General features: G+C 38.0%; 1 protein-coding gene across 1 annotated transcript; it reads left to right on the top strand.

Moving 5' to 3' along the window:
* Positions 1 to 860: 860 nt before the first annotated feature.
* Positions 861 to 21,837, top strand: LOC149005060 (HIT-type Zinc finger family protein). The gene is made up of 5 exons (XM_089168316.1): positions 861 to 1,640; positions 1,718 to 1,919; positions 19,312 to 19,380; positions 19,884 to 20,013; positions 20,366 to 21,837. The coding sequence occupies exons 1-5, from the start codon at positions 1,403 to 1,405 to the stop codon at positions 20,972 to 20,974; spliced, it is 1,248 nt and encodes a 415-aa protein (XP_089024442.1). The 5' UTR covers positions 861 to 1,402; the 3' UTR covers positions 20,975 to 21,837.
* Positions 21,838 to 26,049: the final 4,212 nt, after the last annotated feature.

Genomic DNA, 26,049 nt, shown 5'->3' with positions numbered 1-26,049 from the left:
TTGGCTTTGCAGATGATGTAGAGCAGAATCGAATGGTTAGGGAGAGGGCGGAAATGGAAGATGAGGACATGCCAGCTGTCCAGATATTTGTTGGTTAAAAAGGTGCGGTGGATAAAGTTGGGAAAAGGTTGGATGAAAATATGGGGGACAAAAGCCAGGGGTAGTAGCAGAGGCTGTTGAATTTGAAACGTTGAGCTGGGATGGAGACATACCAGAAAAATGGAAGTGAGATCCATCGGGTTCGTTTTGAGCTCCAGTGATTGACGGTGTTTGAACCAAGGCGTTATTTGGGATTGATTCCGTTACTGACATTGAGGATGACTGGCCATTGAACAGGAAATTCAGTTGAGGAGACGTGGACATACAAGTCTGCAGCTGCAGATGATCTGTACACGTAGCAGAGGTTGTCGGCTGCGAGCTGTTGGGAAAGGTGTGTCTGGTTTCTTCTCCGGCACCGGTAAGAGGGCTAGCGGCGATGGTCGTCGTTTGCTCTAGAAGCCAAGCTGTGGGAGGAGTTCCTCAAATCTGAGAACCAAATTTGCAGCGTTCAAAAACTTCACAGAACGCGTCATGGGCACACTGATGCTCCTCTTGATGTTTTGTCTCGTCTGCAAATAATAATTTGCATCGACTGTCCACATGCCCCAAGTAACCGCAATAGCAACAGAAATTTGGCAAACGTTCATACTTGATCGTCACCGTTTGCTGAATCAAGGAAACTTGTTTGGTGATGTGGCAACTCAACTTTACCACCCAAAGTCATTTTAAAACCCCACATATTTGATAGGCTTTGTGAGAAAGTTTGAAAAAATAAAAAGTAGGACCCACTACTATTACTTTTCCACAAAATCCTTTTTTTTCTTTCTTCTCTCACTCCACTATATATGGACCCATATATATTTTTTTCTCCATCCCTTTTTTTCCCACTCCACCTTTGCAAACAAACGCAGCCGAAAGTAAGAAAAACCCTTCCCGTTGCGCACGTTCGCGTCTGGATTTTTCTTTTTTTCTCATTCTTCAGTTTTCGGTATTAGGGCAATAAGAGTATGATTAGGGTTCAGTTACTTTTGAATTTGATGCACCGATTAGTGAACGCGAGCCTGCCGTGACGGTTGTGAAACACACTCTCAACCCCCCCTCTTTTTCTGTGGAGTCCTCTCCTTCGCTGGTTCCATTTAGAGTCCAGTACTCATCGGTGAGCAACCAGGCAACCGCTGTGAGCCAAATCAACGGTGGTTTCTGATGTTTGGTATCACATTGAAGTGGCAGAAAGTTTCTATGGTCCTTTGGTTTCATCGTCCAACAGAAGTCTTGAGCTGAAACCAATAGCTCTGAAGTACAATTGAAATCCATAGTTCCAAGCCTCGAACGTATCTGAACTTCTTCTCTACAGCCATTAGTGATGGAAGAGCAACATCAACCAACTTCTCGGAGCACTAATCGTGATCATTCTAAACAAACCTCTGTCTGTGAAGAGTGCAAGTTAAATACTTCAAAGTACAGATGCCCAGGTTGCTTTATTCGATCTTGTAGCCTTCCCTGCGTCAAAGCCCACAAGCAACGGACTGGTTGTACGGGCAAGAGACCCAGAACTGATTTTGTTTCTCTCTCACAATTTGATGACAATCTCCTCGTCTCTGGTATCTCTCTCTTTCTCTCTCTGAAATTTGATTCTTGTTTTCATTATTGATAAGTTGTGAAATTCTTCCATGGATAGACTACAAATTCCTAGAGGAAGCAAAGGTGGCTGCTGAATCTGCTCAGCGAATGCGATATGAGAAGTTCGGGAGTTTTCACTTCAAATTGCCTGTCAAGCTTAAGATGCTTAGGAATGCTGCAGGTCGCCGTCACACGAGGCTTCTTCTTCTTCCTAAAGGAATGTCTAATAGAGAGAAAAATCAGTCGCGATATGTTCAAAAGTTAGTGCTTACATCTGCTATATTCTTATTCTTGCTTAATATATAATATTTTCCGTCCATATTTGGTGATATATGAAGTCTTCAGTGATATTCAAGTTTAATCTCTATTCTGATTTGTTATGTTTACATGTTCATTTCATCTTATCTTGTAAATTCAGAGGACAAAAATCTGTCAAGATTCTCACTTGATTTTGGTCTATTAATATCAATAGCAGACCTATTTCCTGATAATTTACTCACTGACTGTTTATTCAATGATAATTGCTACCAGTGAACTTGGAATCAGATTTAGAACCTACCATTAAGACCTGATGACCAGTCTAATTCCACACATATGGGTTGGAAATAACAAAACTAGGAGCAAATCGGAAGTAAGTCATGGTTATTCAGGTGAAATTTCAGAAGTTAGTGTGGGAAAACTTCTTTTTACCAAACCCCTGAAGGAAGTATTTTTCCTTCAACGGCCCAAGTATCCTAAGCACTTGAAAGAAAGATCTGTTGTCAAACAAGTACATTAGATGGCAACCGTAGAAGGGAATTTTTTCTAACTCCATTGAGTTCTATCACTTTGGCAAGAGAAACTACATTACTTCGAGTTAGTTGAAGTTATTCGAAAGTAGATTATTATGTTTGAAGAGTCCAATTACAACAGTATAAGCAGATCTCTGGAAGTTTTATTCCGAAAATAATGAGGATAACCCTCTATAAGCTTCTATTTTGTTGAAAGATGTTTCAGATAAAGGGTATCTAGTTTGTTAATATTGTTATTGCTGTAATGTTTCACACTAAAAATCTGGGCTCAAGACCCAATTTGACTCCCGATGGCTAACAATTAGATGATTTATCCATCCTAAATTAAATTATTAAGGTGTCTCAACTTGAATCAATTAAGAAAGTCAACCACTTGAATTAGTTCAGACTATATATCATGGCAAACACTACTTTTCCCTGGTGATGTATTGGTGGTGGTTCTTTGTTGCATACTTTTTGATGATATTGTTATTGCTGTAATGTTTCACACTAAAAATCTGGGCTCAAGACCCAATTTGACTCCCGATGGCTAACAATTAGATGATTTATCCATCCTAAATTAAATTATTAAGGTGTCTCAACTTGAATCAATTAAGAAAGTCAACCACTTGAATTAGTTCAGACTATATTTCATGGTAAACACTACTTATTTACAGGGTTGACCCCCCTTGGCCGAAACCCTAAAGTGCGTCCATCTATCTAGAGCTGGCTGAACCCAAAACTGGGAATTTGGTCAAAATCAGCTCTAAATAATTGCTGGCTTTAATTTTCAGCATTTCTTTTTTAAGTTTTAGAAGAGTCTTTATTATTAAGATTTCTTGTTTAAGTCAAAGATGAGTTCTTGAGTCCCTAGGAATCTTTTTTAAAGGTAAGTCTCTTACCAGTCTTTATTTACAGAGAGTTCCTTTAGTATTTAAGTCTTAGGGGGAATCTATTTTCAAGGAGATTAAATCTTTTATTATTATTTTGAATAGTTGAGATTAAGTGTAAGGGGATCCTAATCTATAAAAGAAACCCTATTGGTTTTAGAGTCTTTAGTAGGCTATAAATAGCCTATTCTACTTTTGCTTCGTAAAAATTAAGTCTACTTATGTTGAACAAGATTAATTGAGTTGAGGACCGTGGTTCCTGTTGAAGGGGCCATGGTGAAATTAATGAAAGTTCTTTTTCAAAGATCAACAACTTTCTTCAAGCTTCTTCAAGTTCTTGCATCTGCCCACGGCATTCAACAATTTCCAGCAGCAGCCACCTTCATCAAGTACAGCCCTCCCCTACCTTGCGATCCAACCAAGAATCCTCCCCCTTCCTTCCTCCCTGCCCAAGCATCCCTAACCCGTCCCCTACCCTGGCAGCAGCCAAGAACCCCTTCCGTGCCTTGCGGCAGCAAGGAAACCCTCCCCCAGCCCCTTCCTCCCTTGCGGCACCATCCCTCCTCCTTTCTCTCCCTTTCAGTCCCTCCCTTCTGTTTTATTGACTTGTGGCAGATCTGAAACAAGAAAAAAGACAGAAAAGAAAAGAAAGAAACAGAAACAGAAAATGAAAGAAGAAAATAAAAGAAAGAAAGAAGAAAAGAAAAGAAAGAGAGAAAGAAGAAAAGAAAAGAAAGCGAGAAAGAAGAAAAGAAAAGAAAGAGGAAAGAAAAGATAAAAAAGAAGGAAGAAGAAAGGTTGCCCAGGATCTTCAAACCCTTATCTCATCCCATCCCATCCCATAAATTGAATAGTTTTCTCTCCAAACACCAAGGTTCCCACCCATTAGGGATTGCTTATTTGTCTCAAACCCCAACCCATCTTAACATTTGTTAAAACCCTAAAATAAATCCGATCCATCCCAAGCCCTTCCCATACCCAACTGCAGGCTTTCTTAGGAATCTTTAACACATCATATATTTCTGTGTTACATTCCATGTTGATATTGGATATCCTACTACCTGGTAAACCATCTCACTTTGGGTTTTGATAAAACCCTAATATTTCCCTTTCCCCAAAATTATCCCCACCCACTGATTTGTGACAATAGAGCTTTCTCAAATAATTTTAGATTGACCCTCTTCATCCCATAATTGTTTTAGGATCATCCTTCGTACATTGCATCATCCTATTAATTTTTAAAGATCCCTTGCTAGAAGATTCTGGGCAAACCATAAATTGTAGGGAATTCATCCACGAAACCCTAACCCTAAAATTAGGTTTCACATAACTTTCCTATCCAATTCAGCTTGAATTTCAGATGGGCCATTCTGGTCTGGTTTTCTTTGGAACTCAGGCAGTCATGGGGCTGATTCTTAAGCTGACCTTGAATTGCAGGTGATCATATGCATGAAACATTATCTTCAAATGTTTGCTTAAGGACGGTCTTAAGAAAATATTAAATTTAGTTCTTAGAATCTGATGTGATGTCATCTTATATTGATAGGAGATCAGCTAGGAGCCAGTAAATGAGGATCTACCATGTACATGCAATTCAAATGTGGTAAAATAGTTTCTGATCAATTTTAGGTTACACTTAGGGTTGCATCTTGGGGTTATGATAGACAAATGCTGGGACAGCTATTACTGCAGGCTTAGGCTTTCAGTGATTGAGCAATGCTGGAATTGAGATTTAGGTAGTTCAGGTTAGGGTTTTGAGTTCTGGGAAAGTGAAGATGGATGGAATCTAGGGTTTGGAGGAGAAGTTCAGGCTGAGGCTTTGCATCGAATTTCCATCTGGTAGAGGGGAAGGTTCAAGCTAAAGTTGGTATGGTTCTGATGGTTGGTTGGGCTTGGTGAGTTTTTTCAGTTTTCCAGGAAGAACTAGAGTTGGGTTTTCTAGAGTTTGAGTGGGAGATAGAGGCTGGAAGTAGGTTGAACCGTACTTCAGGGACAGTTAGAATTCAATTGAAATTTGGTCTGTTTCTAATGGTGGGAATGGTCTGTGGCTGATGTAGGTCATGGGAAAAAAAAAAAAAAAGAAGAGAGGAAAGCTAGGGTTAATGTTAAGACTAGTAGAAGAAGAAGAAGAACAGGGGTTGGGGAACGGTTCTACTTACTGATTAGTGATGAAGAACAAGTTGACTGCTTTGAAATGTCCTTCAAGTCTCTTCATAAATTCAGTGAATAAAAAGATTCTTGAGTTGAGATCAATTAGGTCAGGATTGGAGAAAGCTTGAAGAATTGGATGGAGGACTGGGGAGGTGACTTCTCTCTGCTAAGCAATGGTCACAAATGAAACTTTTATGAAATTTTCATGGGCTCAACTCAGCAATTGCACATATAGCATTGATGCTGTGGCTGGCATGACTTACTAGGACTTAATAGTCGAAATTAGGTCTCACAATGGAACCATGTTACTTATCATGTGGACAGTAAATAAAAGCAACCAATAGACTGATAGAAATTTAAAACACCCCGAGTATTCTAACAGCTTTGGTGCAATCCCTGCAACTGATGGTGGAGGCTGTCTTTAGATGGCTGGATTGCACAGATTGCATCATAATGTCTGTCATAGGTTGAATAAATCCTGTGTATAACTTTGTTGTCACTTCACCACATGATGTCAAATTGTCACAATAAGAGGGATGTCTTGATGCCTATAAACAAAAAAAGGGTGAACCCCATGGTGAATGCTTCTGCACTAGCAGTCTGTGGGGCAATTAACAGTGACACAATAAAAAGGTTGAGTTGTAACTTCGACTTCACATGGGTGGGAAAGTCCCCACCCCTTAAATTTCATTAGTTCACCCAAGCATGACATTAACATGAGTTGAAGGGTAACTCTTACAACAACTCAGGTATATCCCACAAACTAAATGGGCTTAACTAGATGGTATCTTGCCCTCCAGTCAGCTCTATTTGAGGGCATATCTGACACAAAGCCTAGCCTCACCACTTGGTCATTTTAAGTCTATCCCTAGCTCTTTTAGTTCCTTCAATCTAAAATCAAATCATTATTCCTTATTGGGGCAACCAAAAGCCTCCACTAAAGATGTCTGTGCCACCTCAAACTACTTTCTTGTAGCTCGTAATGTATCGGGGATACTCCTAAATCAGCTCTAGTGATCGTTCTTACTTTATCCTTCCTTGTTTTGCCACTCATCCATCACAATTAGATTGAGTTAAGATGTAACTCCTAACTGAAACCCATGTAATCAATTACGTACACTCACACATCGTTAATTGGGCATGTGCCAAAGCAGTCGCTGCATTTGGTGGGATCCCAGCACTGTAAGACCTCTATTCCCATAAGTATGTCACATGGGACTCATGAAGATGTCGCTTGGGTCAGGTCCTGTAGCTCAAGGGGCCAGGAAAATAGACTGTTCTGATGTAAATCAGTGATGGTGTGGCAGTGAGTTACTGAGTTCTTCGGTTCCTAATTTTAAGTGTTCTCCTCTTATTTGAAATTCTCATTTTCCAGTCATAGTCATGTTTAAAATGTGTTACTCTGCTCTCAAAACTGTTTCTTGGTGTTGGCCCACTATCAAGTTTTGAAAGAAAAGAATAACTGACATGTTCAAGAATATCCAAGAGTATCCACTGTGATGCAGTTCAATAACTGATATATCATATGTCTCTGTCGTCATATAATCTTTTAGTATTTTTAAGGGATTTTCTGGAACCCTTGATGTAGGTTAAATATTATATGGGACATGTGTTATGTACCTTTTCATCATTGATACATCATACTAGCCAAAACAATACTTCCCTGAATCAATCCGTTTTTGAGTTATGCCAATGAAGTTAAAAACCAATACAAGAGAGTATGAAAGGCCCTTAACATAAGCATAGTGGAAGTCAAACCCTATTTTTGATCTCCAATGAAGGGATGTTGACATTAAAATCATTTTGAGGAAACAAGAGCAATAAGTCTCAGTATGATATGACAAGGAAAACTATAATGCCTGAGAAAAAGAAAGTTGCTATCTGTGATCTCTATCCTGTCCAGCACCATGAATCTCAGCACCAACTGAGATTGATTAGGTCAGCCACTGTTGTCAATGATCAAAGTTATGATTTTCTTGGTCGACCTCCTGATACTGTTTTTGATCTGGGGAGAAGAAAATCAACGTGGACAGACAAAACCATGGGCTCCTTGCCTTCTTTTGATTGATGAAGGCAAGTTATTCTTCCTCTTTGGCAGGCTCTGGCATTGTTATAACCTTCTCAGATAGGAGGAAGAAGTGAAGACAAAGATGTGAAACATGCAAAGAAGAGAAGAGAGCTATAAAGAAATTGGAATTGGAATTTGAAATGAAGGGTGAGCATTCACTTGCTCACTTGGAAGTCAAAGTTGTTGAGGAAATAAATAGTTAAGTTCTTCTTTCTTTTATCACTTAGGAGCCGTGTGTGGATTAAAATAGTAATATGTTTAAAAGGGGTATATAATAAAAAAAGTATCCAGGATATGCACAGAGCTTAAGTAGAAATGAGAAGCCCCAGGATATAAGAAAATTTATGAATGGAAGAATCAACGGGAACAAAATTATTCATTTTTACATAATGTATAGATTGAAGTATTGCATAGCAGCTATTAGCCTTTTTATATGGTAGAGCTTTATTCAAACAAGCTGTCATTTTCTAAATGGCAGAGCTTCATTCAAATAAGTTTTCATTGATGTGAACCAAATCCTAGGGTTTAGCTTGTAGGGATGTTGCCCTAGATTTAGGCTCACTCTCAGGAAGCCTGCAGTCTTCCAAGGCTTTATATGCTTGTAATAGGAGATTTCTTGGAGGAATTAAGGTTTAAGGTGATAAGGCAATGCCTGATGTAAGCCAAATTCTAGGGTTTTGGGATTTGGATATCAAATTCTAAAATTGGATTCACTCCAGGATCCTCTCTTTGTGAACCAGCAATCTTCTGAGATTCTATTGGAGGAATTAGGGTTCGATTGCCCAAACAATACCCAAGATGGGATGGGATTGTGGAAAGTTAGGGTTTTGGGATGGAGTTGTGGAAAATCAGGGTTCATGATTCTCTAGATGGGTTAGGTAATTTTTTCTGGGGGGTGGGGGGTGGGGGGGTTAGGTTGGCTGTTCCTAGGGTTCTTAAATTAATCTTGATCCTCTTTTCTTTCTTTCTTGCTTTCTTGGAATTCTTGATGGGATCTTGATTTGTTTCTTTTCTTTTTTTCTCTTTTCTTTCCTTTCTTGGTTTCCTAGGCTCCCACTGACCAAAGAAGGGGAAAAAAAAGAAGGAAAGAGAGCGGGGAAGGGCTGTACTTAGGGTTTATGGTTAGGGCCTTAGGGGAGGGTTGGGGATGAAGTAGGCTTTGTAATAGAAGGATGCTGGAGGTGCCACAGCATTTTGGGAGGGGTTAGGGAAGTCTGTGATGGAGGGTAGGGGGCTGGATGTCCACGATGGAGGGGGAAGGGTGAGGGAGGGCATTTGGTTGGGAATGTGGTAGGGGATTGACTTACTTGGAGGAGTAGGTAATGGAGGTGCTGTTGCAGGACTTGGTGAAGCTTCAAGGCTGCCACAGGCTAGTAGGAGTTGAAGTAGAAGAAGAGGCACTGCATAATATATTAAACCCTCGACCCAGGTCGTTGGCTAGCTTTTCATGACTCCAAGTCTCTCAAATTTTATTAATGCTTCACTGATTTGTTGACAATGAGGTGGGGGCTTTAAATAACCTTACAGTTGATAGACTTAGACTCAATCTAGGAAACTTAATTGGACTCAAACTGGGGAAGCTTTTTTGGATTGGGATTCCATTTACAACTCAACAACTAAATAACAAATTAAAAAGGAGTCTTCTGAAGATCTCTTAACTCAAATAACTTGCAAAAATAAAATAACAATTAAGAAGGAATCCTACTTGAAATTTGGATTTGAATTCTTGTACCTAACTTTAAAGATAGACCTGCATTGACATATTTTGGTGGGTGATGCGAATGACCCAATTTGTGAGATCTGTGATGGAAGTAGAAGGCTTGGCCTACCTAATGGGTCAAACCATTTACTCGATTAAAATTCTATAAATATGCAACCTATCTTCTATTATGAGGTCATTGTGAGATTTGGGTCTTTTGCCTTAGGGTTCTGGGTGAGAGTTGTGTAACGCTATTTTGACGATTGGATGAGAGATTTCTATTGTAATCTTCTTCCTACATGGTGAAAGTTCTTTGCCATCAACGTAGCACCCCGTTGGTGTCTGAACCACGTTAAATTTGTGTTCCTTTGATTTGCTTTCTGTTTCTATTTGGGGTTTCTTGGTGTTCATTTTAACAAAATGGTATTAGAGCTCTTAGTTGTTTTCGATCTATTATACATCCATGGCTTCTACATGAAAGAAATACAACATTAACAAATTCGATGGTAACATTAATTTCGGTTGTGGTGAGTTTGGATGATGGTGGTTCTTACTCAGTAAAGAGTGAAGAAGGCTATATTTGGGAAGGTGAAGAAATTTGTGGTTATGTCTGGAGATGACTGGAACAAATGGATGATAGAGCCCTCATTGCAATTAAATTATGCCTTTAGAATTAGGGCTGCAACAGGGCCGGGCTTTTGCAATCCCAAGCCTAGCCCTATATGTTATAATCTGAGCCCATTCCCGCCCTGACCCTAGTTTAGGGCGAAGGATTAGTCCCTAGCCCTAAGCCCTACAGGGCCAAGCCACGCCCATTTCCGCCCTGATTGGCCCTAATTGGGCCGGGTCGGGATGGGTTGGCCCTAATTGGCCCTAAATGGTCCTGTCCTGATTGACCCTATCTTGGCCCTAGCCCTCATTGGCCTTGTCCCTAGCCTTAATTGGTGGAGGACCTAAAATATCAAATGTAAATTCATAAAAAAAAAAAAAAAAATACATAAAAGTATCATATCATAACTAAACTAATAATAAAATTATCAAAAATATAAAATGATTCAAGCTCCTACAAAATGATAAAATAGTCAATAAGTTGATAGTATTGCTTTAAACATAAATAAATTCACACTCCATTATTCTTTATTGAGCTCTAAAAGTCTCTCATTGCTTTGGCGATGGAAACTAAAAACCTCTCCCATTGATATCCTTGTTCAACAAAAAAATCCATATTCAAAGCCTTGTTAACAAGTAAATCAACGATAATTTAGTATTGGTATTTTTTTTGTAGTTAAAGAAAATGATATTTTAGTCACAAACACATCTATCTGTTTTAATAAGTTTGTCTAAAATATCACATTGGAGGCAAAAGAAATATGTCAATATTCATGATGAGAAGTTGGGGTGTAGATTTGTTAGATATTAATTCTCTATAGACTAGTTTTTATTATTTATAATATATTATCTCGCCTTAGTCCAAAAAAAAAAGTCAATGTTTTTTGGAAACTAAAAATGACTTAGTTCGAAAAATAAAAATTACCTTAAAAATAATATAAAAAGTGAACTCATAGTCTAATATGATCAAAATAACTGAAGGTCAAAATTAAGACTTATAGTTATATCAATGTTAATATAAAGATTAGGATAAAAATCTAGTACATGATCATGGTCAAATTAACATTAAGATGAGAGCCAAATTTAGGGTCAGGATCAGGGCCAAAATAAGATGGATGCTTACTACATTGGTAATGGGGATATAATTATCTTTGTTAATTTTTTACAAAACATGATAATGTTTTAAAATTTGACATGTGTCAAGTATTTACCCATGTGGATTAGAATTAATTCATCTGCATATGGGTGGAGGGTCTAGACTCAAATCAGGGCCAAAATCATGGGCCAAGATCATGGCCAATATCAGGGTCAAGATCAGGACCAAAATTAGGGCCAAGATCAGGGTTCGAATCAGGGCCAAAATCAGGGCCAAAATCAGGGAAGGGCTGGGACGGGTTGGGCGGGTTTGAGAGTAATCCCACGCCCTTGGCCCTAGTTCAGGGACAGAATATTTTGGGCCTAACCCACCCTTAGGGCCAAAATCTTTAGCCCAAGCCCTATTCAGGCTCAGGGCGGGTCAGGGCCGCCAGGGCCAAACTTGCACCCCTATTTAGAATAATGTTCTACAAGAGTTCTCTTGATGAAGACAATAGTGGTGTTATAGTCGATCCTAGAAGGTTGTACCTCACAGAATTTCTTACTAACAAGTTAAGGTCAAAACAACAGTTATTATGTATACATTGTGTATGGGTGAAGGTACTTATCTAAAATCTCATATTGTTGATTTTAGCTCTATCGTTATTGACCTACCAAGGGTAGATGTTAAGATTTAGGTTGAAGATTTAGCCCAATTATTGTTATTTAGTTGCCTCTGTCATTTAAGCATTTTAGACAACTGTGATTTATGGTAGAGAGACAATCTTTGTTGTCGATGTCAAAACAAATATGCTTAGTAAGCAGAAAATTGATGATGTGTTGACGATAACCAAATCTAAGGGTGTTGGTTTAATGGCTAAGGGAAGAATTGTTAAGAGGAATAAAGAAAGTGACGAAAAGAAGTCTGGGTCAAAATCGAAGAATAAAAATTTGTTTTGTAGTTATTTTAAGAAAAATGGGCATATAAACTCGGATTGTTATAAACATCAGAACAAGCAGAAAGCAGGTCATGGTGCCAATCGACAAAAGGAAAAAAGCCTCTGTAGAGGCTAGCATAGCTGTAGACAGAAGTGATTGTGAGATGTTGATGGTGTTTGATGACGAAATTAGATCATAAGATGAATGGATCCTTTATTCTAGGTGTTCCCACTATATGTGCCTTAACCGTGAGTGGTTCTTTACTTATGAACCTTTTCAAAGTGAAGTTGAATTAGGATGGATGATGGCATTATAAGAACTTTATTTGATGTTTGGCATGTTCCTAACTTGAAGAGAAATTTCTTCCGTCTAGGCACCTTCGATTCAATAGGGTGTAGATATACAGCTGAAGGTGGAGTCATTAAGGTTAGTAAGAGTGCTTTCTTATTATTGATGAAAGGACAAATAGGTGGTTTGTATGTCTTGTAGGGTACTGCAAAATGGATATGTTGTGGAGTCATTGGATGTGTTGTGGTAGCTTCATCAGTTTTGGATTCAAATGTTATGGCATGAGGCTAGGCCATGTGAGTGAAAGAGGGATGGCTGCATTGAGCAAGAGGGGTCTGTTGTGTGAGAGTATAATAAAGGTTATGTGAGAGTACAGGAAAGATGGAGTTTTGTGAGCACTCGTGTTTGGAAGCAAAAGAGAATCAATTTTAGTACTGCTATAGCACTATTTGTAGGACCAAAGGAACTCTGGATTACATTCACTTCGATCTCTGTGGTCCATCCTAGGTTCCATCAAAGCAAATTGTTGTCAGGTATTTGCTTAGTTTAGGTGTACTACTTCTTAAGGCACAAGAACAGAGTATTTGTCACTTGTAAGCAGTGGAAGAGTTTGCTTGAAAAGTAGACTGAGTTGCAAATTAAAAGATTGAGAATAGAGAATGGCCTATAATTTTGTGAAGGTGACTTTAATGAGTTATATAAGAATGAGGGAATTGTAAGACACCATAGAGTTGTGAAGACATTTTAGCAAAATGGAGTAGCAGAGCATATGAATAGAATCGTGTTAGAGAAGGCAAGGTGTATATTATCAAATGTAAGATTGGGCATGGAGTTCTAGGTAGAAGCAATAAATACAACAACATGGTTAGTGAGTAGGTCTCCCTGTGCAGTCATTGAGTCCAAGACTCTGGAGGAGGTTTGTTCAGGTAAACTTGTTGATTATTATAATTTAAAGATTTTTGGATGTCTTGCTTATGGGCATGTGAATGGTAGAAAGTTGGGAGCCTAGGGCTAAGAAGTGTATTTTTCTTGGGTATAGGCCTAAAGTTAAGGGATTTAGGTTATGGTGTCATGATTCAAAGAATCCTAAGTTTATTATTAATAGAGATGTAACTTTTGATGAGTCTTTTATGTTACACCCTAGAAAGGAATCCCATAATCAAAGTGACATAAGCCAGAAAGATTATGGGGAAGTGAGTTTGAAGTGGATGATCTATTTGCAGAGAAAGCACAGTCAACTTCAGTTTAGTTGCCTATTTACCGCAAAAGGAAAGAAGGAAAAAACTTCAGTTCAACTGCCCACTTGTACTGAAGAAGATGCTTTAGGGAATTAAAAAAAAGAAGATAAGTACATCATTGCTAGATGTAGGCCAAGGAGGAACATTAGGCCACCACAAAAATATAAGCATGTTGAGATTGTTGCTTATGCATTGTCTGTTGTAGATACAAGTGAGTCTGCAACATATTTAAAACATATCTTTTTAGTCAATTCTTCAATATGGTTGTTGGTTATGAATTAGGAAATTGAGTTTTTTATAAAATCAAACATGGTAGCTCGTCAAGACCTAAGAGGGAGGAAATTGTTGGCTACAATTGGGTCTACTGGAGGAAAGTATGAACCATTAGTGTTGAAGATGCTAGATATAAGGCACGATTTGTTGTAAAAGGCTACAATCGCGTATAGGGAGTTGATTTTAATGATGAGTTCTCACCTTTTGTGAGCATGGTTCCTTTCATGTTGTGCTTACTTTAGTTTAGTTGCTAAGCATAATTGGAGTTGGAGCAACCTGATGTGTGTTTTGCATTCTTGCTTGGTGAACTAGAAGAACATATTTATATGCAATGTTTGGTTGTAGAAGGAAAGGAGGACCATGGTTGCTTGATGTACAAGTCCCTTTATGGTTTAAAGCAGTCTCCTAGCCAGTGTTACAAGAGTATTGATTTTATTATGGCTACTTTTAGCTACATTAGGTACAAATATGGTTGTTGTGTAACTTTAGAACACACTCTGATGGTTCATTCATATATTTGTTATTATATATTGATGATATATTGATTGATGCTAGAGATATGAATGAGACTATCAGGTTGAAGCAACAGTTAAGAATTCAATTTGAGATGAAAGATATGGTGGCAATAAGGAAGATTCTTGGTGTGGAAATTAGGAGGGATTGAAAAGCAAAGAAGTATGTATCTCAACAGAAATTCATGGAGAAGGTATCGAAGGCTTTCGTAGGAAAGATGCAAAGCGTGTTAATACTCCAATTGCATCTTATTCTAGACTTTAGCTACTTTATCACCTCAAATAGATGAAAAGGTGGATTATATGTCACATGTTCCACATTCTAGTTCAAATGGTTCTATTATGTATGCTATGGTGTGTTCTCGACCTAACATTTCACGAGCAGTTAGTGTGCTGAGTAAATATCTATCATTTCTAGGTAAAACTCATTTGGAAGCAGTTAAATGGTTACTTAGGAATCTGAGGGGGACCTTTATTGTTTGTTTGGAGTTTGGGAGGAATGATGGTAGATTGACAGACTATGTAGACTCAGACTATGCAAGTGATCTTGACAAAAGGTCACTCGCAGGTTATGTGTTTGCTATTCTAGGTTATGTGGTCAGTTGGAAGGCTACTATATAGGCTACAATTACATTATCTACTATAGAAGTAGAGTATATGGCGGTGAGTAGAGCAGTAGAGGAAGCTATAAGGCCTAGAGGCTGGATTGTTGAACTTAATATGGATTAGGAGGTGACTATTGTCCATTGTGATAGTCAGAGTGCTATTCACTTGACTAAATGTATCATGAGAGGATGAAGCACATTGATGTTTGGTACCATTATGTTAGAGCGATGGCTGGCATACAGGTGTTGAAGATTGGTTCTGAAGGCAATCCAAGTTGATATGTTGACAAAGCCTTTATGTACTACCAAGTTTGGGCATTGCGTTGGACTTGATTGGTGTTGGTCACATTAGAGACTAGCTCATGAAGGGGCTATTGGAGAAGATGAAGATTATTTAGCTGTGTATTCGAGTAAAGGTGGAGATTTGTTATGTGTGACCTGAAGTCTTGTGCCCGACTTTATAGATGGACCGCACCAACATATTTGGTGGTAGACCTGAATGGCCTGATTTGTGAGATCTGTGATGGAAGTAGAGGGCTTAGGCCAATAGGTCCAAACCCAGTGGGTCTATATGTTTACTTGATATTTTGTTATGAGGTCATTTTGAGATTTGGGTCTTTTGCCTTAGGGTTTTGGGTGAGAGTATTGTAATGTTGTTCTTGTTATTGGTTGAGAGATCTCCGTTGTAATCTCCTTCCTACATAGTGAAAGTTCTTCTTCGCTTGGACATAGCATACTACATTGGTGCGTGACCACATTAAATCTATGTGTCTCTTTGATTTGTTTTCTATTTCTATTCGTGATTTCTTAGTGTTCGTTTTAAGACAAACTTGTTCAAGCTGATCCTTTTTTCACTCTCTTTCCCTCCTTTTGGATGGGGCTTGTTATCAATATTGATCTGAATTTATGATAAAAGGTTTTTGCAGTGACAATTGAGAACTTTATGGAGACACAAAGAAATTTCTAAATCTTCTTTGCTGTAAGGCTAATTTAGAAGTAAACTAATCCCAGTAGCACCCATGTCGGTTTGTAACAGTTCTAGCAGAAAGAGCCAATGAGCAGCAGCTAACAAGAATGCAACAAGCTCAAACAGGTATTATATGGCTAGAACTAACCAAACAATAATTTGCAATTACATGACGTGTATGGGTCTGTATCCCAGAGGAACCAAGGCCCAATACAGGTGCATGGTTTTTGAAACTTCCAGATTCATAGAACTTCCTAATTCTGAGAACCCAATAGATTAAGAATTAGAAGCTTGAGGGATTCAAACCTAACCAGCCACCAGAGATATACGTCAGATTGGTATCAGAGTAAATATTGACTGAAGCTTGTCCTCCATTTGTCACTCAATTGTAGGGGAAGTCTCCACTTTCTAAGTTTCTAGGTCTAAAGTTGCTGGACAAACTAGACAGAAACTTTGATTGCAAGTGAGCAGCAATCTGCTCTTGTTGGTTTGTGATGAAACCCTACTAATACTTCCCAAAATCAATACAAGAATTGCAAGAATTAACAAGTCTGGTTTCTATGGTGCCAGTCACCCCCACACCTCACAGTGGTGTCCCTCAACCTATGGCTGCCCAAGAACTCTCATAAAACATTCGATGCCCTCTCCCTCTCTTCTACCTCTATTTATTACCTCAACTAACCCTAACTAACCCTCATTCCACATGGCCTCATCCTAGGGTCCTAACAACTACCGGCCCCTCGAAAATCACCTTGTCCTCAAGGTGATGGAATTATTGAAGTTTAGTCGTCTGATGGTGCCACATAACTATAGTAATTCAACATCATCCTCCCAGGCTGAATAACACACCCACTACTCAAATCAGATTTGGAGCGAAGCGCTTGGTCTGGAATTTTTTTCTTTCACCGTAATGGAGCATTGCATCTCCCCTTCAGTCGCTGCAGCCCCATCATTGCCGCCTCCCTTTCCATTTTGCAGTCCAGAGGTTGAAGACGATGGATTTTCCTCTTCTTGGCTCGGTCGGACCGCTGGTTTGGTGAATCGTTGGTTTGAACTGAGCCTTGGGTTGAGCTTTGGTCTGTTTGAGTTAATTGGGCCCAAATTAAAAATCAAAAGAAGTGGACTTTGGGGTAACAAAACGGGCCAGGCCCATGATAGATGTGTTAAATGGGTGGGGTCAAAATACAAACTATGGCTTATGATAAATGAGTGGGACGTTGGTTTGATGGGCTGGATTGGGCTTTGGGTCTTGAAAATGAAATGGATTAAGAAATATGGGTTAATAAAATGTGATGGGCTTGGGCTTAAAGAGATAGGTTGGGCCCAAGGAGGTTTCTTTGGGAACCAAGCGGCCCCAATTTTTATATTTGGTTCGTTTGGGCCCTATGTGGGAGGATAAGTGTACTTGAGTTGGGCCCAATTTAGAAGAACCTGGGCTCTTAAGGGGTGAAACCAACCCAAAACCCGGTCTGGGGTGAACCAAACCAACCCTAAAAACCCTCCAACTCCACCATCGTCTTCCCCAATTTCTACGAATAGAGACTTCATCCGCCGTTTGCAGCTTTCCAGAGAGTTTTGCTGGAGTCCTTCGATCCTTCTTCTTCTTCAAATCATCGGCATGATCTCTCTCCTTCTCAACTTTGGACTGGTAGGCATCGATACTTGAACTTCTCCATGCTCGGCGAGACACATCCCAACCGGCTGCAACTTCCACCGCTTTATCTATTGATTTTACAAAGTGGTTTTGCGATTCTTCCTCTCCAAGAATCAATACAGATTCATAGGACGACTCGTTGCAACCTTCCCGTTACCGAAATCGTTAACCAACGCCTTCTTGAAGTTCGTCTAGGTAAATTCCATCAAGTCCTTGCCATAGATCCAGTCGATTGCCTCTCCTTCCAAATGTTGGATCGCCACTCCTAGCCGCTGCTCTTCCTCAATTTGGTTCTCCCAGCAAAACAACATAATTTCTAGAATCCATCTCTGACTTTCTCCTTTGCTTGAAAATGAAGGCAGTGCCATTACCTCCCTGGGATCGTGAATGCTCTGATACCAATTGATGAAACCCTACTAATACTTCCCAAAATCAATACAAGAATTGCAAGAATTAACAAGATAGACTCTGGTTTCTATGGTGCTAGTCATCCCCACACCTCACAGTGGTGTCCCTCAGCCTACGGCTGCCCAAGAACTCTCATAAAACATTCGATACCCTCTCCCTCTCTTCTACCTCTATTTATTACCTCAACTAACGCTAACTAACCCTCATTCCACATGGCCTCATCCTAGGGTCAACTAACCCTCATTCCACATGGCCTCATCTTAGGGTCCTAACAGTATGCAACTAGAGAATGCTTGGATGAAGAGTAACAGTTGGTTCAGATCTTTGACGAGTGCACTAGCAGTAGCAAATTGTAGTCTTATAGTAATAGCAGCAGTTAAGGTTGACTAGCGAGTTGAAGAAGGTAGATGGGGGAGTACACTCAGCTTTTTCATCCAAGGCTCTCTCTGCCTCATCCTCTCACCAGAATTCTGATAATCAACCCTTCTCAGGCTCCCAAGAGTTTATGCATATTTAGTGGCTGCAATATCTTGTCCCTTAACTCGAAATCGGAGATTAATACAAAAGGGATACTACTGAAATAGAAATTTTTTAATAAAAGCTAAGAATCTAAAACAGAAAACCAGCTTAGAAAATATGATAGAAAATCTAACTTGGTTAAGACTTCTAAGGACTGAAATGTCGAAAGGAAACAAAATCTTGTAGAAGCTGTCCTATCCTTTTCCCTCTATTTTTTTTTTTTTTTGGGGGGGGGGGGGGGGGGGGGAACAGTTGTCAAGAAGCTGTCCTATCAATCCTGGTATATCTTACTCTCAGAGCTTCTATGATATATGGGTATGTACTCCAAGCAGACATCACTATTTACATGAATAGTACCTTAGTGAACGGTATCTTAGTTTTTTTTAAATCTTCCTTTGACTTGTTCTTCTGCTTTGACAATTCACTATTTAACAGTATCTTGTTCTTAGTATATCATGCTAGCACAGTTATGTCTGATGCAAAATGACAATTCACTATTTAACTTTTTAGTTCTCATGGTTCGGTTGGAGTTCATTTGTTTTCCAGCGAAAAGGGGTGGGATAGTTGCCAGGATGGGGTTGACTGGTATTGGGATTAGGGAACAGGAAAAGAAAGGAAGTACAGAAAATGAAAATTGTGAAAAATTTAAATCGGACCCCACACTAACCTTTCATTTCCCACAAAGTTCCACCAAAATGGGTAAATTTTTTTTAATCATGGGGTGGGAAATGGCTTGTCAACTCAGCAAATAAGCTTCCATATTGTCTACTACTTCTCCCACACCACTTGAACAAAGCGTCAGATTTTGGTAAATTGCAGGAAAGGGTACACTTTTCCCAGCCCTTTTTTCCACCCGTCATTATTTTGTCTAAAAGATGGTCTCTTGTGGAAGATAACGTCAAGTTCTGTTCATTTCCTGAACATAGAGATGCTGCATTTCAAAAATTGACTTGTCGCTAATAATCATATCTGGCATTTTGTATTCTAGGAAGGATTGCATTTTCTGGACGATTGAATGGCGTTTTCATTCAACAGATGTTGTGCAAATTGACCATGGGTAAGCTGTGAAACCAACTCTTGTGGAAAGGCTTCTATACATTTCTGATTGGAAAAGGACTCTGATTGGCACACCCAAATTTTTAGTTGTATATCTGCCTTGTGGGATTTTGATGTGACAGTTTTTGACTGTGGATATCAAGGGAATGGTCCAGTTTGGCCATGTGTCAGATTTCAGCCTCAGTTAAATCATTACTCCTCCAATGTATTGGCATACCTTTCCATATGAGTCCATTCACTACTGATTCTGCACCTTCTTTATTTTCCAGAAATCCTTAATGATTTGTTTTTCCATTTGGCCAACTCGATTCATGCTGAAACATGATTTGTGAGCATGGGACTTTTGGCTCTGCTTACCACAAAATTTCAGCACCACCTGAACAGTAGCCACTAGGCATCTGTCTAGCTGTCTTGAATGGGCCTACCTATCTCCAAATCCTGCTTTGTGATGGAGAGGCAAGCAGTGCAATAATATTCTGCAATTGATGTCTGGTGTTATTGCAGGGTAGATGAAAACACTAAGCTGTGCTCCATAATTGAGAAACATCTTCAGCCTGGTCCTTGGAATCATCAACTAAGGCCATTCTGTGACAAGTTAGATCAACTCAGGTTCTTCATCAAGAAAAACCCAAAGGTACATTCATTGGTGTTACTTATGGAGTATGTGATTGTTTTCTAATGTCTTACATTTTAATGGGTCTCCTGCATAGGAGTTTAATCTGCAGAAATAACCTTAATCAGACTACAGTACTATGCTTCCTGATTGGTACTTTGGTCTTCATCAGGACTTCGATGCTTTAAAAGAAGTTTTGAAAGCAGATGAATGTAATACAATAATGTACCCATGGATGTGGTCTTCATCAGGACTTTGATGCTTTAAAAGAAGTTTTGAAATTGGATGTACGGAATTCTATAAATGTTAACCATGGCTGTGCTCAACGGATGCTTATGTGCTGCTTTTGTTTTTTTTTTTTTTTTTTTTGCAGGGACTTAAATCACCTTTCTGTGAGTTGGACATAAAGGCTCCAATAAGGCAACAGTTGACAAATATAATCATCATCGAGTACCCTATAATTCATGTTTATCTCCCATCAGATAGCTTTGAATTTGAAATTAGCAAAGATGTGAATGTATATTTTAAGAAGTTGGAGCGTAGCCTTCCTCCAAATGATGAACAATCAAGCCCACGAGGAGTGCTCTTCAGGGAAGAGGAAATAGTAGATGATGACATTGCTGATACACAGATTTTAGATCTTATGGAGTATATGAATCCAGAGCCTCTGGATAATTTCCAAGCTGTCAACAAGAAAATTGACAGACAAGTTTTTTCCTCCGAGGCACAGTTGGATAGAGTTCCTCAAGATATGACACTCTGGTTGAAGAATGAATCACAAATGCACAAAGGTACATGTTTAAGTTCTAGTTCAAAAGAAATAGGAGTTGCTGGAAATGTTGATTTTGAATTCGACCAGGATTTAAAGGATGTTTACTCAGGACTTATGGAGCAAGCAAACCCTGATAGCTTTCTTGACCTGGATGGTGGTTCTATAAATGAAGGGTTGCTAGGGGAGAAGAGATTGCCTTGGTTTGTCTGAAGTTTTGTCAGTGGATAATGAATTAGAAGATGGGGAGATTTTAGGGTTCTGAAAAGCTTACAATATTTCCAAGGTGGGTGGCACTACAGTTCAGCGACTAGAATTATGGTGGAAGCATTTCTATTGATGTTGAGCAAGAAACATGTTGTGCACCCCACCCAGAGGATGTTTTGAGGCATTTTGTTTTTAAGATACAAGGTTTCTGCCGTCACAATTGAGTTGGCACTTTTTGGGACACTGACAAAATAACTTTGCTTTTGTAACTGAGCTTTGCCATTCCTTCTTGTCATTGTTCAGAGGTGAATGTTCCTCCTGATGGTATGGCGGAGGTGACGTTAAGAGTAGGAATATCTTCCATCTTGGAGGGTAATTAATTTTATTGTTTTTAAGCATTTATCAGAGTTCTTTAGTTCTCGGAGCAAAACTTATATAGAAATGAAAACCATCGATTAATGTAATGTAGAAGTACTTGTGAATTATAAAAGAAACAAATTCACATTTTGAACGTATTTAAAGTACGTCATGCCAGCCCAGATGGTTAGGGATAGGGGATGGTGCGCTTAGGTGTGTGGTCGTATGTTCAATGTCCCGGTTGATTTATGCACTGTAAGTGCAAGGCCATGTTGGTGGGTTGTTGTGCTAGTCACTCTTGAGGATTAGTTGAAGTGTGTGCAAGACCTTGATTATTAAGCTATTAAGGTGGGAAGAACAAAAAGCACTTATAAAATTTCAAAAATACATTGTTTTTTTCTTTATTATTATTATTTTTTATTATTGTTATTATTTTTTAATTTTTATTATGTTGGATGATGTTTGAGATTTAAGTTGGATTCTTGGAACCATTATAGAATCATCGTATACATATTTTCTGTACTGATTATGTTGATCCGATTTATTTAAATTAGAAAAGATCAAACTCATTAGCTGTGACAGTCATCCTCTCTTTGCCCCCCAAAAAAATTCGTGCTTCTAAATGAAAATCAGTCGTGGTTATTGGTCCTTTTCCAAACATTACCGGCTCCCACCCAAAAAAAAAAAAAAAAAAAAAAAGGGGGCAAACGAAAAATCAACAGTTGTTTTTAATCTTGCTATTAAATCAGTGCATAAAATTAAGTCAACGTAAATGGGAAGTCTAATTTTTATTTTGATATTAATCAAGTCTCTGATTCTATCAGGTGGAAAGAAGATTTGGTAAATTTGATCAACATAGGATTATCAAAAAAAAAAAAAAAATCGATTTGATTTGAGTCCCTAACCACCAAATTTATGTGTACATCTTTCAAACCCAAGAGGTTAAGCACCATGGAAACAAACCACTTCGCTATTCGTGTTTGAAGCCAATATTTAACGTGGTGGTTGGAAATTTCCATTTCGTTTATGAAGGATTAGTCTTTTTTATTATTATTATTATTTTTTTCTTCTAGAAGTTTACTTTATGTTCTCCACAAAATTCACAACCAATGTAGGATCCATAGACGTTCTTTGGTGCTCCCCTCGAAGCTAGGGTTTTTTGTGTGATAATCTCACTAAGGGTTACTGATAGGTCACTTAATTGCATTAATATTATATCAAATCCTTTTTTTTTAATGAGACTAATTGGTTGTTTTATTTGGATATTACAAATTATAGCATTTGGATATCAAATCCATAAAAAGAATGGTTAAAACCATATTGCCAAATTTAAATCAAATCAAAGAATCATACCCAAATTAAGATGGAGGATTTGATTATGTCTAAAGCTAGAGATTTGATTTTGTCCAAATCAGAAGGATTTTTCGTAAAATGTCTTAATTCAACAAACAAATATTTCGTTCTCTCTTGCGATCAGACATCTAAGGAAGAAGCTGAATTGGAAAGTGACTAAATTAGAAACCATTGCATTGGCAAGGAGGAAGATGAAAACAATCAAATGGGCAAGGAGAAAGAAAGAAAACAACTGAATTGGAAAGAATTCCATTGCTAAAACGAACAATGGAAATGAAAAAATTGGAAAGAATGCAGAATTGGCAGGAATCCTCTATAAGAAGGAACGCATTTTCAGAGATTGAGCATGACAAATTACAACAAGAGGAAGCCACGGTTTTGAGGAAGAACGACACAATGTTTTCTATTTTCATTTCTTTATTTTTCTTTTCCATGTCTAGCTAATTCCATCTTTTGATCAAGATTAATGGAAGTTTGATTTTCGCCAATTGTGAGACTTCAGATTATTAGTTTTCTTTAATTCTTAGGTATTTATGTGTTTTCCATGTTTATTATGTTGTTGTATTAATCTTTAGACAAGACACCTGTTGTTTTATGATTAATACAATACTTAATCAATTAGAATAATTATTTATTATTCTTATATAAGTGACAAATAGCATCCTCGAATGGGTAATCAATGCCCTGGAGAGTTTGCTATGAGAATGTATATCCTAGTTTAAATAAACAAGGCTTTTCCGGGTTTATTGACTAGGGATTGGGTCTTTCAATTTTTTATGCAATTAATAGACATAACTCAAAGGACAGATCCGAAGGTTATGTTTATTAATTAGGGAATAACTCAAAGGACGGATCCGAAGGTTATCGATACAGTAGGAAAATATTGGTTGTTAGAGGACTGATCCTTAATGATCATAACCAATCTACCTGAAATTAAAATTTTTATTTTTAAGTCAATGATCAATTGAGAGAATCAATACTGAAATTAAATCTTGATTGAAAGTTTTTATTATTCTGATTTTCTTGTTAACTATTGCATTCGTTTATTTTTATTTAGTTTGTTGATTCAAAACCCCCCAATTTTTATCAAGGAATAAATCTTCACCAATCTCTATCGATTCAACCCTACTCACTACTAATACAAATTCAGTTGAGAGAAGGATTATCTTTGCTGGATTCAACACCCACCAGTTACTCCTCCCAATCGTAGAGTTAACCTGGCCCATGTCACCCGGATTAACTCACGTTTTTCCCTCCTGTGAGAGGATTGGGACTTCTTGCAACTCAAATGACAATCTCATAGGATGGTTTGTAGCAATTACATTGTTTTCAATCACTATTATAGAGCACAGTCTTTACTTCCTCCTCGTCACCGTCTTCTTTTCTTCTTCTCTCTCTCTCTGGACATTACCTGTTTGCTTGTGTATTGGCTGTGTTTGTAGGTTCACTATCACAAATAGCAAATGAACCCTATGGAGTATGGACTTAGTGACTAATCAGGATGATCCAATGTGCAACCCAAGATATTACAAGTCCTGAATCTTTTATCACTCCAACTGAGGCTCTTGCAAACTCTAATAGTATTGATGTTAGGGTTAGGGTTTAAGCACAAGGTTGCTTAAAGCATTACACCTTGAGTATCTAATTTGGAATACCCAGATCGTTGCTTCCAGCTACTATTTATAGAACCACACTGGGTTCTATTGGTAATTGGACTCTCCCACAAAGGCTACACCATTAGATCATAACTAATTTGATGACCTATATTAGAACATAAGTTGGGTATAACTTGAATACCTTAACATAAGTTAGGTATGACTCAAATACCTCAACAATCTCCTCCTATTTTATACATATGGCTCTAGCATTAGTTCCAGCAATTTAATGTTCAAACTCAATACAAAATCATTCATAACTTTTCAAAAGGAATAATATCCAATTAAATTCAAATGAATACTTTAAACTAGAGTCATGGCTTTTAGAATAAAACTAAACAAAATAAAAACAAATTAAAGGCTCTACATTTTAATTTTGTATGGACAATCAATAGTTCGTTGTAGCCTTGAATGATTTTACTCATCAAGTAAATCTTCCTCATCGAGCTCTAGATTCAGATGCTCTCTTCCATTTTCGTTATTCTCTGTGAATTATCAATGAATTTCATAAGAATATGAATCCAATCATTTAGACAATATATATACGAGTATCTAGTTCTACCAAAAGAACTTAGTACAATCCACATAATGGCTGAAAAATATGTGCATTCTCATCGAGTTTCTATACAAGAACAAGATCCAAATGGTTTCTTTTACAAATAACCATTCCATGTTTCTATTTGGAATGTTATAGTCATCATGTCCAACATAATTATCGATTGTATCATCAAATTTGGAATGACAAACCTTTCTATGGAAGACATATCATCAGATGTGAAATGATATAAAGATAACAATAACATCATTGAAACATATTAACAATTTTCATATTCCTTGTTTGGAATAATAAGGTAATTGAGCTTCATATAGAGGATGTTACATCATCAATGTGAAATGACTTCACAAAACTCTTTACTCCACAATCTTACCAAATTATCTGAAATATGTAAATTGTCATGAATGCTAACAACGGCTAGATCATATTCGAAACAATTCAAAATAACATAGAAATTTGGATAAAGACCTACCTACATGGTTTTTATCCCCATTTCTCCCATAGTTTTGAATGTTCAATCTTTGTTTAGTCCCTTTGTAAGGGCATCTGCCATGTTCTTCTTTGATCTCATATCAATCAAAGAGATCACTCATTGTTCAATAAAATAATTCAGCATGGCCTATCTTAGCCTAATTTGTCTCCTCTTACTATTATAGAGTGAGTTATTGGCTATCACTGTCGTTACTTGATTATCACAGAACAAACTCAAAGAGGTTACCTTCAAGTTAACCAATGGAATATCCAGGATCAAATTTCTTATCCACTTTGCCTCATCTCCGTGCTAAGGCTAGAGCATATAATTCTGATTCTATAGAGCTCAGAGCAATGCAAGTTTGTCTCTTAGATTTTCACACAACAACTATTCCACCTAGTGTAAAAATATAATCACTAGGAGTTGTTGTTTCCTATATCTAAGCACCATGATGCATTAGAATATCCTTAAAAAATTGGAGGATGTCTAGTATAGCAAAGGGTGTAGAAAGTACCCTTAAGATATCTTATTAACTTTTTAAGGGCAGTCCAGTGCTCTGTACTAGGATTACATGTGAAGCAACTCAACATGCCTATTGTATAGGCTATGTCTGGTCTAGTGGGGAAGACTTCAATGAAATTGGAGGATTAGAATAGCCAATGAATAAGGAGAAAGAAGATGAAGCGAA

The sequence above is a fragment of the Hakea prostrata genome, chromosome 9, assembly GCF_041222555.1.
Source record: "Hakea prostrata isolate BN-2017 chromosome 9, UWA_Hpros_2, whole genome shotgun sequence".
Taxonomy (NCBI): Eukaryota; Viridiplantae; Streptophyta; class Magnoliopsida; order Proteales; family Proteaceae; genus Hakea; species Hakea prostrata.
This window is presented reverse-complemented; position numbering and strand designations above follow the sequence as displayed.

Excerpts from the sequence above, each read along its gene's own strand:
- LOC149005060 (XM_089168316.1), top strand. The coding sequence starts at position 1,403 with ATGGAAGAGCAACATCAACCAACTTCTCGGAGCACTAATCGTGATCAT. Across the intron at positions 1,641-1,717 it reads TGACAATCTCCTCGTCTCTG|ACTACAAATTCCTAGAGGAA; the intron begins GTATCTCTCTCT and ends TTCCATGGATAG. Across the intron at positions 19,381-19,883 it reads GTTGTGCAAATTGACCATGG|GGTAGATGAAAACACTAAGC; the intron begins GTAAGCTGTGAA and ends GTGTTATTGCAG.